A 17,312-nucleotide genomic window follows, 5' to 3' on the forward strand; every position below is an offset into this window, starting at 1 on the left:
TCTCAAAAACCTGCAAGAAGGGATGTTCAACATCTCAGGTAGCCTACTTCTGATCGGCATTACCCCCCCACCTGTAAACAAGTTTTTCCCCAGCATCCACTCTGAAACTTTCAAGTCGCAATTCTTGGCAAATTTACATCATTTGCTGCTAGCAAAAAAAAGCTTAACTCCATTATCTCTGTAACTGTCCTTTAAACATGCTATTAGATTGTCCTGAGCCTGCTCTTCACCACAATGAACAAGTCCAGATCCTTTACCCTTTCCCAACAAAGAGGGAGAATGGGCGTTCCATTTTTTCCTGCTCCAGCTATGGGGGTGAAGACAAAACAAAACAGCAAATATCAGAACAACCTCCATTTACTATTTCTCTTGTTTGGAAATAAAGGTTTCTTTCTTCTGCTCTCGCATATCCCTCTCAAAGGCAGAAATTAATAGTGATACTCTACAGAAGTCACCAAAAAGTACATCAGGTCAACTCTAACATATATCTCAGTTTGATCAACTTGCAGTCAAGAGAACAAGTCCCAGACTGTAAAGTCTTGGTTCCATCATGTGAAGCTCCTGAATTTCTGTTAAACTTGCTTATACTTTTGCTGTTGTGGTTTCCTAATTCCTTTGTGGACAGTTCCACTTGAACAGCCATTACATTTAGAGTCTCTCCAAGGTCTACAAGACTGATAGTGGCTTATAGGGAGGGAGACAGAAGAAGAAAAAATTACTATTTTAATTTTTAAGCTGTTGCCTTGCAGTAACCTATACCATATTATTTCACTCATACATGCAACTTGAACTTTTATGATGCTTGTTATCATGGCAGTCCACATCATACCTGGAAGATTCTGGTATTAATGAGGTCCTGATGGAAGTTAATGGAGGATGCACAAGAGCCAAAATGTTCAACAAGGCTCTTTTTTGTTTTTCCTAAATTCAGTGAAGCCAGTTACCAATATATGTTTCACCTCTAATCCCACAGCATACTCCTCTATGTTGCTCTTCACTTCTGGGTATTACAATAATATTACAGGAACTTTGCTACTGTGCTGCTCAGGAAGGAATGCTGCAAACAGGTACTGAAGTATCTGCATAACTGTGACTAGCAAGCTCGTAATAATCTGTCCAAGATATGGACAGAACCACTACCTAAACTTTGTATTTGGCAACTGTTCAGTGATATGGTCAGTAACAATAAAAGTATTTAATGTTACTGAAATCCTAATATGTAAATAAAAGTGTTCCTTAGAGCAAAACCATACAAAAGAACCTTTTAAGATAGCATGCTGGCAAATGTTTTCAGATATTGCAAACTGATAGATAACATGCTCATATTTTACCATAAATAAGGAGAAAAAGCAGACTTGAGCTGGGAACCTAGTATTGTGTATTTGTCCGAAACAGACACAATGAATACATGATTGATCGCCTAACTGAAACTCCAAAGCAAAGTGATTCAATAAAATGTTCATACCTCAGAGGGGACAGAATACATCTGGAAAGAACACAAAACTTACGGGGCTTTTTTACTGAGTAACTGGACAGAATAATTGAGGGTAAAGCTAAATCAGCCACTTATGTAGCACTAAGCACCTACCCCAGTACCTTGTCTTTGAAAACACAGACCAAACATTAATTCTTAGGATATCTTTGCTTCTATACAAACTATCTTCATTGCAGCTGTAACAGAGTACAAAAACAGTTATTCCAAGCCCTGAGCACAGTTTTCTAGTGCTGTACAGAAGCAAGCAATAGGTACAGTATCCTGGGCTACATCAAAAGAAGCATGAAAAGCAGGTCAAAGGAGGTGATCCTGCCCCTCTACTCTGCTCTCATGAAACCTCACTTGTGTGGAGTCTTTGAGTGCAGTTCTGGTGTCCTCAACATAAAAAGGACATGGAACTGTTGGAACAAGTCCAGAGGAGGGCCACAAGGATGATCAGGGGACTGGAGCACCTCCCGTATGAAGACAGGCTGAGGAAGTTGGAGCTGTTCAGGCTGGAGAAGAGAAAGCTGTGTGGAGACCTCATAGCAGCCTTCCAGTATCTGAAGGGGGCCTATAGGGATGCTGGGGAGGGACTCTTCATTAGGGTCTGTAGTGACAGGACAAGGGGTAACGGGTTAAAACTTAAACAGGGAAAGTTTAGATTGGATATAAGGAAGAAATTCTTTCCTGTTAGGGTGGTGAGGCACTGGAATGGGCTGCCCAGGGAGGCTGTGAATGCTCCATCCCTGGCGGTGCTCAAGACCAGGTTGGACAAAGCCTTGGGTGATATGGTTTAGCGTGAGGTTGCCCTGCCCATGGCAGGGGGGTTGGAACTAGATGATCTTAAGGTCCTTTCCAACCCTAACTATTCTATGATTCTATAGCTAAGGCTAATCGGAATCTACAGATCTGTGTTATTCATGTAATCAATCTCCCTGTTCACTTTTTCTTGCTGTTGCATAGGGAACTGAAAACTAAGCTCTAGGAGTATATAGTATCTTCTGACCAAAGTGCCAAATTACAGCTCTAGGAAAGATGCATTCACCTTCAGCCTCTGCTTTGAGAAAAAGCCACTTCTCAGGCCTGGGGGCTCAGACCACAATCCCTGTTTAATATCTCACTGGCCAAACCAGCTCAGGGATAATGATTCCATGTGTACTTCTCATCAAGGTAAACTAGACATCATTCCAGTTAAAGCTCCCTAGAGATAACAGCACCACAGAAACGGTGGCAAGTTTTAACCAGGTTTCAGAAGAATAGTACCAGCGAACCTCACAGTTCTTCTAAGCTAAATATGACAATAATAGCACATGAATAATTCTAAAAATTAAACCAGAAGAATATAATATTAAGCAAAGAAGTGAGTTACCTTTTGTATTATTCATAGAATTTTGCCACACAAGTGGCTGTGAAGGATGAATTTCATAAACTCTATGCATCACCTTAAGCAGTAATAATTCGCTAAGTACTACTTTTGTAGATATGTGATCTGCTAGAATATTAGGTGATGGGAAATAAAAAATGCTAATAACCTTTGGCATTTTTAACAGCACATGGATTATCAAAGAAAATGGACTATTTGGATTGTGATTTAAAATGAAGCCTAATGATCTTTATGAGCTTCCAGCTCAAATAGCCACTCATGTAAATCATGTAAACCTAAGTTGACTGTGACTGTAATTAATCAATCACCATCCCCTGTCCACCCACAATTTCTCTCTTTCAAAGCTTTGGCAGATAGTCCAACAAGAATGAACAGAGGAGAGTGATATACTTGTATAAACCAAGTATAAATTAAGCCTAATCCTATTACATGCTGCTGACTGATTTTTTAAATCAATTCATTCTTATGAACATCCATGTGAAAAACTGACTTTTGATATAATGTACTGAAATACCCTACCACAGTAACCTAAAGATCACACATTAACAGAGTACTTCATAAAACTGCTACGTTGCTATTCACATAACCACATATAAAAGAATCAAGTACAAAACAGGATTTAGAAATGCTTTCTAGCTTTTCATTGAGATTTTCCTCCTTACTGACAAATGCTTAACCTACCTTTCTATCAGCAGGAACTTTACTTTGCACAACTGCTTACAAGGCAATTTTACTTATTTGTAAGTATTCTCCACAGAGCAAGAGGAAGATCAGTGTCAATGTATTGTGAAAGTGCAGTAACCCATTTTTTTTAAACATGGAACCATTTTTTTATCCCATGTCACAAACAGAAGGACAATTGGTGACCTCTCATTAGTCTAAAGGGTCAGCTAGATATATCTGATATCTACCATCACATGAGCAATGGTCAGAAAGTTCTGCACAAGAGAAGCCCAGAACAAGTAAAACCCCCTGTAACTGCAAGGTCCCCTTCCCAGCCATTGTACCAAATGTAAAACAATGTGAGAACAAAAATCTCTCAATTACTGTAGATACAATTCAATTCTGCAGTAGTAATTTAGAAAATCTCACATGGGAAGATACTAATTTCTCCCATCCTCACTAAAATGAAAGTTCTAAGACAAGGGAAAAACCAAATACCAAACAAAATAAGAAGAAACTGCACAAACACAAAAGAAAAAATGAGACTATAGGCAAATACTGTGCAAATGTCAAGGCAGACATGTGATTAGCTATGAAACAGAAATCACCAGTAACATCTGGGCATCTAAGGAGTCACCACTGAGCAAACCTATTTCCAGATCTTAAGGGATTTTAGACACCATGAAAAAGGATGGGTAGGAATACCACAACACACTTTGGCAAGACCTTTGTGTAGAGTTCAGCATGATGCACAGTCACCCCAACTGAACACCAATTCATACACAAGTCGCAGTTCTCAACTGTTTGTAACAGCTGAGGATACAGCAAACTGCACTTCCCAATGGTAACAAAGACAGAAATAACTCTAAGGAAATAAAAGAACCAAGTTAAGAAGCCCAATCTCAAACGTCTGGCAAACAAAGCATATGTGAATCAACAGACCAATTCTAACTGGAATTGGAACAAAACAATTTAACATTTTAACATTTAAGCATAAGTTTTGAGAACAGCACCCTATAGTTCCATGTTCTCTGTGTCCAGCTTCACAATCACATTCTGACAGCTTTCAGTGGCATCTGCCCAGGGAGGGGGTGAGGGGCAGGAGAGGAAATTGAGCTCAATCCTTCATTGGGCCAAATCCACACTGTGTCATGCAGTGCAGTATGATTTAGCGTAAGGTGTCCCTGCCCACAGCAGGGGGGTTGGAACTAGATGATCTTAAGGTCCTTTCCAACCCTAACTATTCTATGATTCCATGATTTCAGAAGGAATTGCACTTCTGTTTTTTTTTCCCTATGAAGAATAGAGAACCGTACTTTCTTACTTCAGTCAGTTAGGAAATGTCTTTGTATCTACCCTCACTTGTCTTCTTTCTCTATCAACACCAGGTTTTTTTAAGTTTTTCCTCATGTTTTCTGGACATCTTTTTACTGCATGCTTTTTAAGCTGAGGGTGACCAGAACTGCACACATTTCCACTACTACACTGAGACTCCCTGGATCTACAGAGAAAAACTTAGAAAATAAACCCAACACAACAACAAATAAACTAGGCATCATGGGAGTCCCTACTAGTTCTAGTACAGTCTAAAAGACAATTTACATATCACAATTTCTATCCAGGTAAGAACTTGCTTTCCCTGGATCCAACTCCTCTTTGCAAATAAATGTTAGCAAAAAAAATGAAATCTGAGTATTCTGGGTAGAACAATCAAAAGACATAAAAGTTTGGGGGAAAAATAATCAAAGAAATCAATAAATGATAGAAATATGGATGATAGGAAAAGTCCACCTCACAGTTTATGTATACTTGTTTGTCAAAGGATATTAAATCCATTTATCTAGCAGATGGCACTCCCACCATAAGCAAATGAAAACACTGAATAGCTGGAAAATGTACAGTATTCTTCACTCCTTAATAAACACTAACCAGACTCTGAGTTGAGGATCTGGCTCAGCTAGGAGTGCAGGCAAGCAGATACGGTGAAACAGAGTCGTCTCTCCTGATCTGCATCACTATATTTATACAGCAAGGGGCAAGCACTGACAACTTTAATTCTGGCTTTTCGTACAATTAATTAGCTTTGAACCCTTACTGATGCTCTCTCACTAAAAGAGGTTTTTGTGAGAGCATAAAACATGTGCAAGGAGTAACAGAGACTGCATCTTCTCCAGCTGTCTCTACAATGAAGGAACAGTGGGACTTCTTTTGAGGGAAGTAGAGGGCTTACCAGATACCCCTATGCAGTCTCTTAAATAACCATCCATGTCAGTTACTAGTTTAGCATTTCCTAATAACATACTGCTTGGTTTATCAATGAAGATGATAGTGGAAAAGAACAGAAAACCTATTACAAATACCGCACGCTGTGGTAAAACATGGAATACTGCACTGCTCCTGATTGACTATATAAGGCAAAGGAGGACTCTGACAGAAGACTCAATCTTTCAAAACTCTGGGGAAAAAATGATATATTGAGAGTCATTAAGAGCTTTTTTCCTCTTCTTTCAATGCTCATGTAAGAGTCAGCATAAAGCAGCAGGGATCCTGGTGACTGCAGAACCCAGAGTACTCTGAAAAAACAGCCATCAGAAGAATTTTAAAATGTTAACAACTGCAGCATTATCAGTCAGAATGCAGTTAACGGTATTCTGATTGTGCAAATCAATTTTCATTACTAGTAGCAATTACAAGTGCTGAGAGTAGCTATAGTAGACTATGTACAATACTGCAAGTAACATATTTCAAGAAAATAAACAGGAGGGATGCTGAAAAACAGAATTGCTTAATTTACCTATGATTCCTTACTGCATGAGCATCTCCGTATCATCAAAACACATCTGAAAGATTACCCCTGCTCATCAGGAAATTAACTCAATTCTTAAAAAGCTCATACCTGAGATATGCAGCAGAGTCCCTACAACTGAAGTCTATAAACAAAGTTTCAAACACATAAGGAAAGCTGGGAAGTGGCTCAGAATAATACCAGAACAAACAAAGATGCAAAATAAACAAGTTTGAATAGTCTGATACAGCTTACTTGTGAAATGAAACCATCTGCATAATATTTATATAGACAGAATTCAGCCATGTGAGTACACATGCTTTTCACAACCGAACCAAAGAAGACCTACTGATCCAGAAGGAAATTCCACTTCCCAAATAAAAAGTCTGTGTGAAAGCTGCTGCAAGCCTCAGGTCATCAACTTCTGGTTTGTTTGGGGTTTCTTGTGTTTTCAGGATTGAGGGTAGAGGCAGAAGAGAGGGTTAGGATGTCCAAAAGTTCAGTTCCAGGCAATTCTGCTGCACTGTATTGGTCAAGGTATCAAAAGACTTCAGTGAGGCAAACAGAACAAGAACACCACACTAATAAACAACTTGATTTGCTGCTCAAAACATATATGGAACACAACAAATGAGCTTAGCGTAGCAGCTTTAGATTTCGTACTCCAGAGGGAAAGAAATTTCAAATACTGGTTAGTAGACACTATTAACTAGTAGTATAGAGCAGATCAACAAATAAAGTACCATTACAATTAATTTCTTACAGGAGTCTGCTTGCTAAGATGAAACTGCCTAGAGGATAGCTTACAACGCTTTAGAACAGTCGTGTTCCCCCAGCCACTCCCCTTCTTTTCAAGCTGGTGAATGTGCTGCTCCAGGACCATACATTGCTTCTTACTTCTTGGCTAGAGTCACGCAGGTGCAAAGTGAACATTTGTGTTCTGCTCAGACTGGGACTGTTGAGGAGGGCGTCAGATCAGTGAACAAGAAATTTTGGATGCCAAGAAGAAAAGATGGCAGGGGGGTTGGAACTTGATGATCTTAAGGTCCTTTCCAACCCTAACTATTCTATGATCCTATGATGCTACTTTACTGATAAATTCCAAACCACACTGAAGTGGCTAGTTATGCTTAAAATGTACATGTGCCACCTTTACAAGAGAGCATATTCAAAAATGAAATGCTTATGTATTGACAATGATCACAAAGCGAAGTCCCAGTGCGCTCTTCTTCCTCTATTTAAGTTTACAGACCATGATGCTATATATTTTGCAAAAAAACATTCAGTAAATGCTGAAATCGGAATCTGAAGCTCAGGTGGAAAGGTCTTTACCCTTGAATACATGTGCTTGTAATCTGCCATGAGCACGAAGTTCTTCGTCTGGTTTCTTGCATACCTACTGTTTTTCTAGATGCACGGAACTGAAATACGTTGCCTGAATTAATTAAATGTGGATTCATATGGAAAAATGTATAAAACCTTAGCTACTGGGGTTTAATCATTAGCCTCAGAAAATCATTTGTGCAGGACTAACAGAGCTCTAATTTTGTTCTCTCTGCACTCCATCATCCTCCCATATGCAGGGAGGAACCCGATGGTGGAATCCTGCTCCCCAGTCTCCACAGAGATGGGCAAAGAGGAAAACTGAAGTGGAATAATACATATCTCCCTTGATCAAGGGGAGCTCAGAGAACAACTCAAGTAGCCACTCAGTTATTTGCTGATCCCCATTCAAGAGCCTGGGTGGAATGGTGCCAAAGCACTCCTTAATTCCACAACTAGTTATTTGTAACTATGCAATCTAAATAAACAACAACAAAACACACATAGTTCAAGAAGAAGAGAGAAATGCATATATGTTGGGACATACTTATTTCAATTTGCAAACTTGCAATTTTCATAGCCTAAGTCTTTAATAAAGAAAATGCTGAGGTTTTTTCCTCCACAATACCAAAATATTGTTGATTCTGAAATAAACAAATTTTTTTAGGCTAAATGCGTTGAAAACTCTGAAGCTCAGCAGTGGATGTCCAAGATGGCTCCAAAGCTCCTGTTCAAATGCTATTAAGCTTACAGGGACACTCTAGAAACAAAAGTTCCCTAAAGAATAATTAATTAAACTGTGTAATCTTTCTGCAGTTTAGCCTACTGTCCGGGGTTTAGCAGTAGCAGTCATTTTTTCTTCTTCTTGGTAGCTGGTGCAGTGCTGAGTTTTGACTTTTGCCCTGGGAACAGCGCTGACAGCACCGATGTTTTTAGTTACTGCTCAAATGTTTTACTCTGACCAAGGACTTTGTGAGCCTCATGCTCTGCCAGGGAGAAGGGGAAGCCGGAAGGAAGCAGAAAGAGGACACCTGACCCAAACTGACCAAAGAGGTATTCCATACCACAGCACGTCATGCCCAGGATGTAACCGAGAGTTACCCGGAAGGGCTAGTTCACGACGGGGTTGGACAAGGTATCGGTCAGTGCTTGGTTGGACAGGGTTGGGCGAGTTACTGGTCAGCAAGTGGTGAGGTGTTGTATTCTCTTCCCTTGTTATTTCCTTTATCATTGTTATTACTGGTGGTAGCAGTGGTGGTTTGTGTTATACCTTAGTTACTAAACTGCTCTCATCTCAACCTGTGGGAGTTGCATTCTTTTCGATTCTCCTCTCCATCCCTCCAGGAGTAGGGGGCGGGCAAGAAGGGGGCGAGTGAGTGAACGAGCTGCCTGACTGGTTTTAAACCACGACACCTACCTATTGGAGAAGTTTCTTCATGACTGTCCTATAAATTTAAGAAGATCATCTGCAACCAAGTCAGACAATTACCCTTTGTGCTCCCTAACACACCAGAAATCCTGCTCCCCTGCTCTTACAAAACCAATATTGCATCTAGCATCAAAAACTCCCCTGGAACTTCAACTCCCCAAAGTAAGAAAACACTTTAAGGAAAAAAAAAAGCTTCCTCTCTTTACCATAAATTTGAAAGCAAATACAAACCAAAGCACAGAGTATAGGAATGTCAGACACTGTAATGAAGATGCATTTGTGTTGATTCACTGTGCATCCACTTCATCCCAGCAGACCTTCAGGGGATAAGGAGGCATGTGCAAGGTCCACAGCCCCTGTAATCTGTGTTTCTGCCATGACTATGAAGAAATCACCTCAGCAACCAGTAAATCACCAGCTTACTATGCGCAGAGCAGCAGACTGCCATCACCTACCATGTATGATTACAAACAATCATGAATATTACACTCACAAAGTTCAATTGCTATGACTATGGCCAATTAGTTTAAATGGTCAATCTGGCAAATATATTTAAAATCTTCAGTGTGCTGGTAGCTGCAATGAAAAGATTCACAAAAGTGTGCATAACTAGCAACTAGTCCATCAGAATCCTTCCTTGTTACGTGTTCAGAGGAATGACACAGAAATCGGGCTAATCATATACATTCTCAGTTGCAGAAAAAGCAGGACTTTACTTAAAGCAATTTAAGTGTTACATTAACTGTAATTATCGGCATTTTCAGAAAGCAAAATGCAGTCAACATTTCCATACAGGCACATAACACCTATATTCAGATATTAAATTAAATATTGTAAGACAGATCGATTTTAAAAATATTTCAGAATACAAGTAGTTCAGAATCAGCAATTTATTTTCCATTTAGCAACTTGAACTTGAAATCATGATTCTGCCATAAGAAGCCTGTTTGAAATTACTAAATTAGTAAATTAAAATGCTGACATTCCAAATTACTCTGTTTATCCACAGAGCTTCTCAAGGAAATTCAAAACAAAACAAACGCAAACTTGCAATGAAGAAATAAAGGTACTTACAGTTTTGGGGTATGCATACAGAACACAAGATAACAGACCAGAGGTACTCCTAAACTAAGGTTAATTAAATTGTTTCAAGTAAGAAGGGACCCAATTCACATGATAACTTCAGTTGTAAGCTCCTTACACAAGATACCGGAGGACTTCGTAGCTGAACAGAAGTATCACTGCTTCATTTTCTTCCTGTTCTTTGTGGCTTGCAGAACCGACACTAATTACTGATGAAGAGCAAGTTTAAGTGCTTTGCAACCATCAAACAGGTGTAGCCTGTCCTGAGGCTGTATCAGGACAACATAACCCCCTCCTTAGGTCTTTATGAACATGCTCCAGATCTACCTTCTGGTAGAAGGATTTAGCCATGAAACCCTGCTCCAGCTCCAGAAACTGCACAGAGCTAAAGCAAATGCTCCTCAACACCATCAATGACAAAGTCATGAGAGGTGATCCAGAACCAAAGTACCTGCACCATTAACAATCAGTATGCAGGGCATCCCAGGAGACTTTCCCAAGAACAGTCAGAGATAAACTTATCAAAGGGATTTGAGAACTTGCATTCACAGGAGGCACAGACCAAATTCCTCCCTTACTCCTATAAACCCCTTTCACTGAAATTACTGTTCACATCCACATTGAACCTGGAGCCTACACCCTAAACACCAGGTCATGGGCTAGGCCTCAAGGGAAGGGAAATTCAAGGCAGAATGAGCCCTGATGGGTAATGCGAGTCAGTTGCAGTAAGTACAGCAACAATACAGAGTGGATGCAAAATTTTTGATCATATTTTAAAGATTATATTTCTCCCAGTGGATTACTAGCAATAGCCACCCAAGAGACCTGATGCTACCCCTTTATTGTTTGAATTTTGACGCTAAGATTCCTTGAGCTATGTTCAGCAAGTGTATCTCAAATCCCACAGAGGATACTGGAGATAAAAGAAAATTGTGGGTTTAAGCAGGTTTTTTTTCTGATTAAAATCTCAATAGAGCATGGCACAAGGTGCAGAAAACAGAATGCAATATTGAGGACTATACATTCTGAATCTGTCATATCTTTAAGCACGTGCCTCCTGCTTGCTCAGGTGTATTTTGTAGATGTGCTCACATAACTCCATAACAGAATTCAAAGATTCCTAAGTTCATTATGACTTTGTGAATATCTTCAATTATATGTATATTAAGGATATCGTGAATATATTTTAAAAAATATGTAAAATGTCATACACAAGTACTAATTCCTCTAGGAATGCCAAAATACGTTGGGCAGAGAGCAGGGGAGAAAGAGAGGACATGACAAAATTCAAAGCATACTTATTATCCTGCTGTTGATCCTTTAATGCCCTACAATTATTCAGCAAGAATTCATTCCTATGAAAAAGTGCCCCTGACAACTGAGCACTTGGATCTCTCTCAGAAGAGGTCAGTTTTCTTGCCTGATAAGAATCCCCATCCTCAACTTTATTCCAATGACTTGTCCTCTTCATTCTTTTCTAAAACCAGAAAACCGTCTCACTAAGGAGTACGTGTTCAAGCTGGATTTCCTTAGCGTTTCAGCAAGCTACATTTTTTTTAAGGACCTTGGATAAGCAGCCTCTGGTCTGCCAGTCAGCCCTTTCTCAGGTTTTTCTGTTTTGCTTCACATGCCAGCATGTTGGAACTGCTAAAGGATTGCCTATGGCTGAATTGATGCCTCAAACTTTCACAATTGAGCAAGTTTTACCTCCTGGCACTACTTAAAGATGCTTTCTGAACTAATTAGAGTACATACTGTGTTCTTTTAGAGGCTAGTTATTGTTTCATGTATGATATTGGGAGCTGATAGCTGAGGATCACAAAGCATGTCAGTGCTGGGGCAGGAAACCTCACCTTCTGACTCCTGCTCTGATTCCCACCCTGACTCACAGATCTTGTCAGCTGCTCCTGGAAAATGCCTTTACTACTAAAATAATTTTCTTTAAAAGAAACCAAAACCTTCCTCACTTCATAATTCTTAACACATTGATACTGCTCTAAGGCACCAGAATAGCAAAACACTAAACTCACTAAAGAGAAATAAAGAGAAATACAATCTTGTTCAGCTTCATTGCAGCTAACAGTTGTGTGCACAGCAATGACCTTTAAATGCTGGTTGAAACTGAGAATAAGTCTTTTATGTATACTAAGAAATCAGTATGTGTAGATTAGTAGAAGTAAAAGAGCAAAGTCAAGAGCAGAGCCGTGCATGGCACAGGGATGTCCTGCTTGAGGACAGGGGCTGTCTTCACCAAGTAAACCCCCCAAGATACTGCTTCAGCGCAGCCGTCTATATTGCTGCTGCTTCTGCACTAAGCCTTATTTCTTGGTCAAAAGACAACACGGGTGCCCAATTTTCTCTAGAACATCTTCAGGTAAACAATACCAAAATTCATTTGAGGGCTTGAGGACTGCAATTTCAGCAGTACTGAGTGAGGAAAAAATACATGCTTTTGTCATCTTAAAACACTGCATTTGTAAGTATCTCATCACATTCTCCTGAACTGGGAGACTATTACATATCTGATGGCAAAAATATCCCCCAAAACCTAAGCTTTCAATTCTGCAACAGGAATGCAAGAAAAAAATTTTATCTTTTTTCACAGCTTTTTGCACTCAAATTTAATTAATGATCATAAATTCCAATAAATGCTTTCTCTGAAGTATCCTTTATGAGCCTTCACTTTTTACTCAGTGTACTTATTGCATGGGAATTTATCCAAGGTGGAGTCAATAACACTGCAGCTACCTACTCATCTAATCCCCTGCTCAAGCACATTCAGCAGAGCATGCCAGAATCTGGTTGTTCAATTCCAGCTGCAGTAAGCCTGCCCTGCTGCGAAGGCTGAGCAAAACCTTCTCTGCAATTGCTCCTGTGAGCAATTGCTCCAGAAGAAAAAGCAGGAGGCTCTTTCCATTTTGTTGGCATAGAGACAAAAATCTGCCATTGTGCAAGGCATTAAAACTGAAAAAAAAAAAACCACCCACAAACCAAACAAAATAAAACCCACTTAAAATGGAGATATTCCTCTTCCTTCCCAAAACTGAAGAAAAGCTGTTACTAAAAAGGGTAGGCCATGAGTTAAAAAATTATATGTAGAGTAACTGAAAAATGTCAGGAAGTCACAATTCCCAGCACAGGGAAGGGATGAATGTGTACACGACTGAAAATCCTAAAACTAAGAGTTCTGCAATCCAAGAATGTAAAATTAAATTAAGACTGAGATTAAATCCCACAAGCATATGTCTTAAAGGGTGAAAATAAATAACTGTAAACCATAAAGTTTTCATTCCAAATAAATTTCCTTTTCATTTTGTAGAAAACCAGCATACATTGAGAATAACATGCCAGGCTTTGTCCAGTCAGCAAGAGAGCACAACCAGCAGTAGGACAACTAAATAATTATACTAAATTATACAAAAGCAGAGATCCGAAAGTAATAATTATCACTTAATATTTAGAGTGGTAAATTGCCATTTTGGTCATGTCAGACCTGGTGGGCTGAAAGATAATAAGTAATACTCTGTAACCTAAGGAGCTTAAAACGCAAGAGAGACACAGCTAATAAAACAAACAACGGGTAGACGTGGAATAAAAATTATGACCACAGCTGCTTTGCAGTAGCTGGCTGCTCATAACTGTTGATCTAGCCTTTTCCTCCAGCTGCTAAACTGTGTTAAGATAGCTAAAAATACCTTTTCTGCTGTTTTGGTTCTCCTTAATTCTCTTAAGAGAAAAAGCTATTAATTGCCAAAGGAGTTGGGCATGGCAGAGTAAGTGGGTCACAAGCCATATTCTGAAAGCACTAGTGAGAATGCAAACATTTTTGAACTCTTGATTTAGGAAGCATATATTTCCTAAACTAGTTGGTTTCAATGGTTTCTGTGTTTCACCGTTTCCTCCTTATTTTTACCTCCCTGCATGTCTCCTAGGAGCTGCTTCAGTCATATCCCACAAGGACTACGGAGAGCTTCAGCTACTGTGGCTTCATCTCCGAGATTCTGTGAAGCAGGGAGGTATTCTTAATTAATTCCTCAGACACCTAGCAGATGGAAACTGCCACCTTTATCTACTGTCTACTGCTCCCTTCCACTTCCAGACATGAACGGCCTGGTTCCAAGCTGGCAGCCTTTCCCAGTGGAAGCATTTTCCCTGAAATGAACCCCAGGACTCGCTGCACACAGCTCTAAAAAAAAGCCTCTAAATAACAGAAAGAGCCCAACAGCTTTCATTGAGGAGGCATGTCAGCTCCTGAGGCTTGCACCTTCTTGCAGAGAGTGAGCTAAGCACTGCAGCAATAAAATTAAGTCAAAGTAGTAGCATGTTTGCACAGTCAGTACTCTCACAGAAAGCATATGCCAACCTCACACTAAGTCAGGACTAGTAAATCAGCTTTCCAAGTGCAAATGGTGCACAGAAGAGGGGCAGAAGTGTATCAAATTGTGGTTTTATCTTATGCAGTTTTGGGGTCGAGGCTCTCCATTTAACCTATGGACACACACCCCTCACATGGACAGATCAATCCTCAATAGACATCAACTCCATTAATTTTCCAGTAGGACAGAAAGATCCATTTGCCTGTCACACAATAGAATAGGAGTTCATCAGCAAGTACATCCTTTTGAAATGAATGGGTTTATTTCTCCAGCTGCTGAATAACATAACATTGGGTTGGGTTTTTTTTTTTTATTCCTTAAAATTAACAAGCAGCATTTACAAATGCAATACAGCCTGATTTGATCCATGTTTTCTCCCTATATTGTTTGTTAATCATTCATTCCATAATTTTCCTAAAATGCTTGCCCAATAAATTAAAAAGGATGCATCTCTATACATTCAATTACATGTAGAAAATTTCTATTGCTTGACTGGGGAGTCACGATGCCAACAGCTCTCACAGCTTGCCATCCCTGAAGATACAATTGTACTTAATACTAACTAGGCTTTTCATCTTCAACTGTAATTACATTCCACTTCAGAACTACAGAAGGAAGCATCTTCCTATACTTAAGCCAGCCCGCACAAGGCCAGCTTGCAAGAATTGCACAAAGATCATTACTGATCTTCTAAAGGGAGTAAGATTATCTCCTAAGTGCCAGGAACAAACTGTAACTATTCATGTGTAATGTAAGGAGATGCAGCATGAGAAAGGACACACGTTACTATGTCCATATTCTGAAAATAACACTGCAGCTGAATGAAATTGCAGTTTATCACAAACAATGCAAAAATCTAGAACAGCCTTCAGAAAATTAGTTACATTTAAAGAAAAGGATAGGAAAGGTTTTATTAGTGGGTCTAACAAGGAGAAGGAACAGACTTCAATGTAAATAATTGCTGTTTAAAGAAAAAGTTCAGCAGAAACAGGTTTAAATGAGATTTGACACTCCACACCCCCAAAAAACGTTGCCAACATGTCCAGGCACTCAGAGAAAGAAAAATGGCATCAGCACTGCAGCTGAAATTGTGACTCACTTTATACACAGATTAAAGAGGCTGCAATTCCAAAAGACTTCCATCCATTCTATATATTTATCCAAACACACACATTCATGCTTTCTCAGCATACTTCCACAGAAGACATTGTAACCACATGAGAACAAGGGAGTATGAAATGGCAAGCAAACAGAAAACACCTTTAAAGAGTCACTAATCACAACACTGCTTATTAATCCAGGAATGAAATAATTAAACAGTTTCAAAGCCACAACCAGTAGTTCGATCAAAACAACAAAAATCCTTACCTGTGCGTTGTTATTCCTGGCTTCCCTCCTTGCTGCTTTTTCTTTTAGCCTTTTCTCCTAAAACAAACAAGATGCACAGTTTTAAAGCAAGCTCCTGAGTTGTTTTTTGCTGGGGGTTTCTTGTTTGTTTGTTTTTCTTTTAATAGTTTAAGATTAAAGTTGAACCATCTGGATATTTTTAATTCACAAATGCTATACTAGTGGTATTCATCCTACACGTTACTGATGAAAAATGAAAAATAAAAAGATCTGATTATTACTTCCTCTTCTTGCTCTTAAAGGATATAAAACTACAAGTATTATTCAAACTCACATTTTATCTTTACTGAGACTTGCTACTCTTAAATGAATTACACAGCTAAGTATTTTGACAAAGTCTGTATTTGTCTCTAAACCAAAGTAGTTAAAATGGCACCAAGAGATCCAACTTCTTTTATTTCTCAGTGGCTTAATAAGAAATCTAAATCATTTAACAAACTAAAATGATAATTTTCCTAAATTCAGAATTGCTAAAACAAGTGGGGAGTGAAAGCTGAAACATATTCTGGCTAGCTTTTGTATCTCCTTTATTAACAAACACTTTACAATAGCATTTGCTTAGTGAATGCATTGATTCAGAAACCATAACATTAAATTCCCTCCACCAAACTAATTCTGCTATAGGAAAATGAGCAAAACAGAATGATAAAATTCATTCAAAGCTGCCTGCCAGAACTCTGAGCATACAAAAGAAGCCAAGGTATTTAATTCAATTGACATCTATTGCTGCTTTTGTGGTTGTTGCTCTTACTGGGATTAATTTATTTTTAAACCAACTGAAGGATTATCTCTAATAAAGAGAGATAATCCCTGCAATTGAACATCCTTAAATTACCCATTTAATGAGGTAAGGATGCATGAGGCAAGGGCACATGACGTGAGGCCCCTTATAAAAAGCACAGTGCTACCTCCTTTTGCCTTAGTGATGCTGAAGACACTGGTATTGAAAAATTTTTATGATAGCATAAAAATGTTTCTGGAATAGGCCATTTTTAGCATCAGCACATTTAGAACCAAGTCCACATTAAAGGAGATGCTACTTTGACATCAGTCCAGGGGCAACATCTCAGCACAGAGAAGGCTGAAGCACCAGACATATTTCATCTCACTCGTGGGAGTAATGAGAAAGCTAAATTTCCAGCTGGACAGTCCTGGTGCTGTATCACAACAGTGATGCTACCAAAGCATACTGGTAGGTACCACACAAAGTTGTCTGGAAAAGCAGTATGTTTGAGTGCAGACCTGGGAGAAGAACACAACTGCCAAGATTCTCTAAATTGGTGTCTAAATCCAGTTTTGTTTGAGCCATTTGTCTGGCATGTGCCATTTTCCATTCTCCCAATTACCCAAACTACAGAAGTGTTAGCTTACTTTCAAACTCTGAG

General features: G+C 39.1%; 1 protein-coding gene across 1 annotated transcript in view; it reads right to left on the reverse strand.

The window, feature by feature from the left end:
* Positions 1-17,312, reverse strand: part of DDX10 (DEAD-box helicase 10) — a 174,742-nt gene that overhangs the window by 35,843 nt on the left and 121,587 nt on the right. Inside the window, exon 16 of the mRNA XM_062615306.1 lies at positions 15,889-15,945. Coding sequence (XP_062471290.1) covers positions 15,889-15,945 — 57 coding nt within the window. The remainder of the gene's footprint in view (positions 1-15,888; positions 15,946-17,312) is intronic.

The sequence above is a fragment of the Pezoporus occidentalis genome, unplaced genomic scaffold (genome assembly GCF_034315485.1).
Source record: "Pezoporus occidentalis ecotype Australia unplaced genomic scaffold, CSIRO_AGI_Poc_V1 ctg18, whole genome shotgun sequence".
Taxonomy (NCBI): Eukaryota; Metazoa; Chordata; class Aves; order Psittaciformes; family Psittacidae; genus Pezoporus; species Pezoporus occidentalis.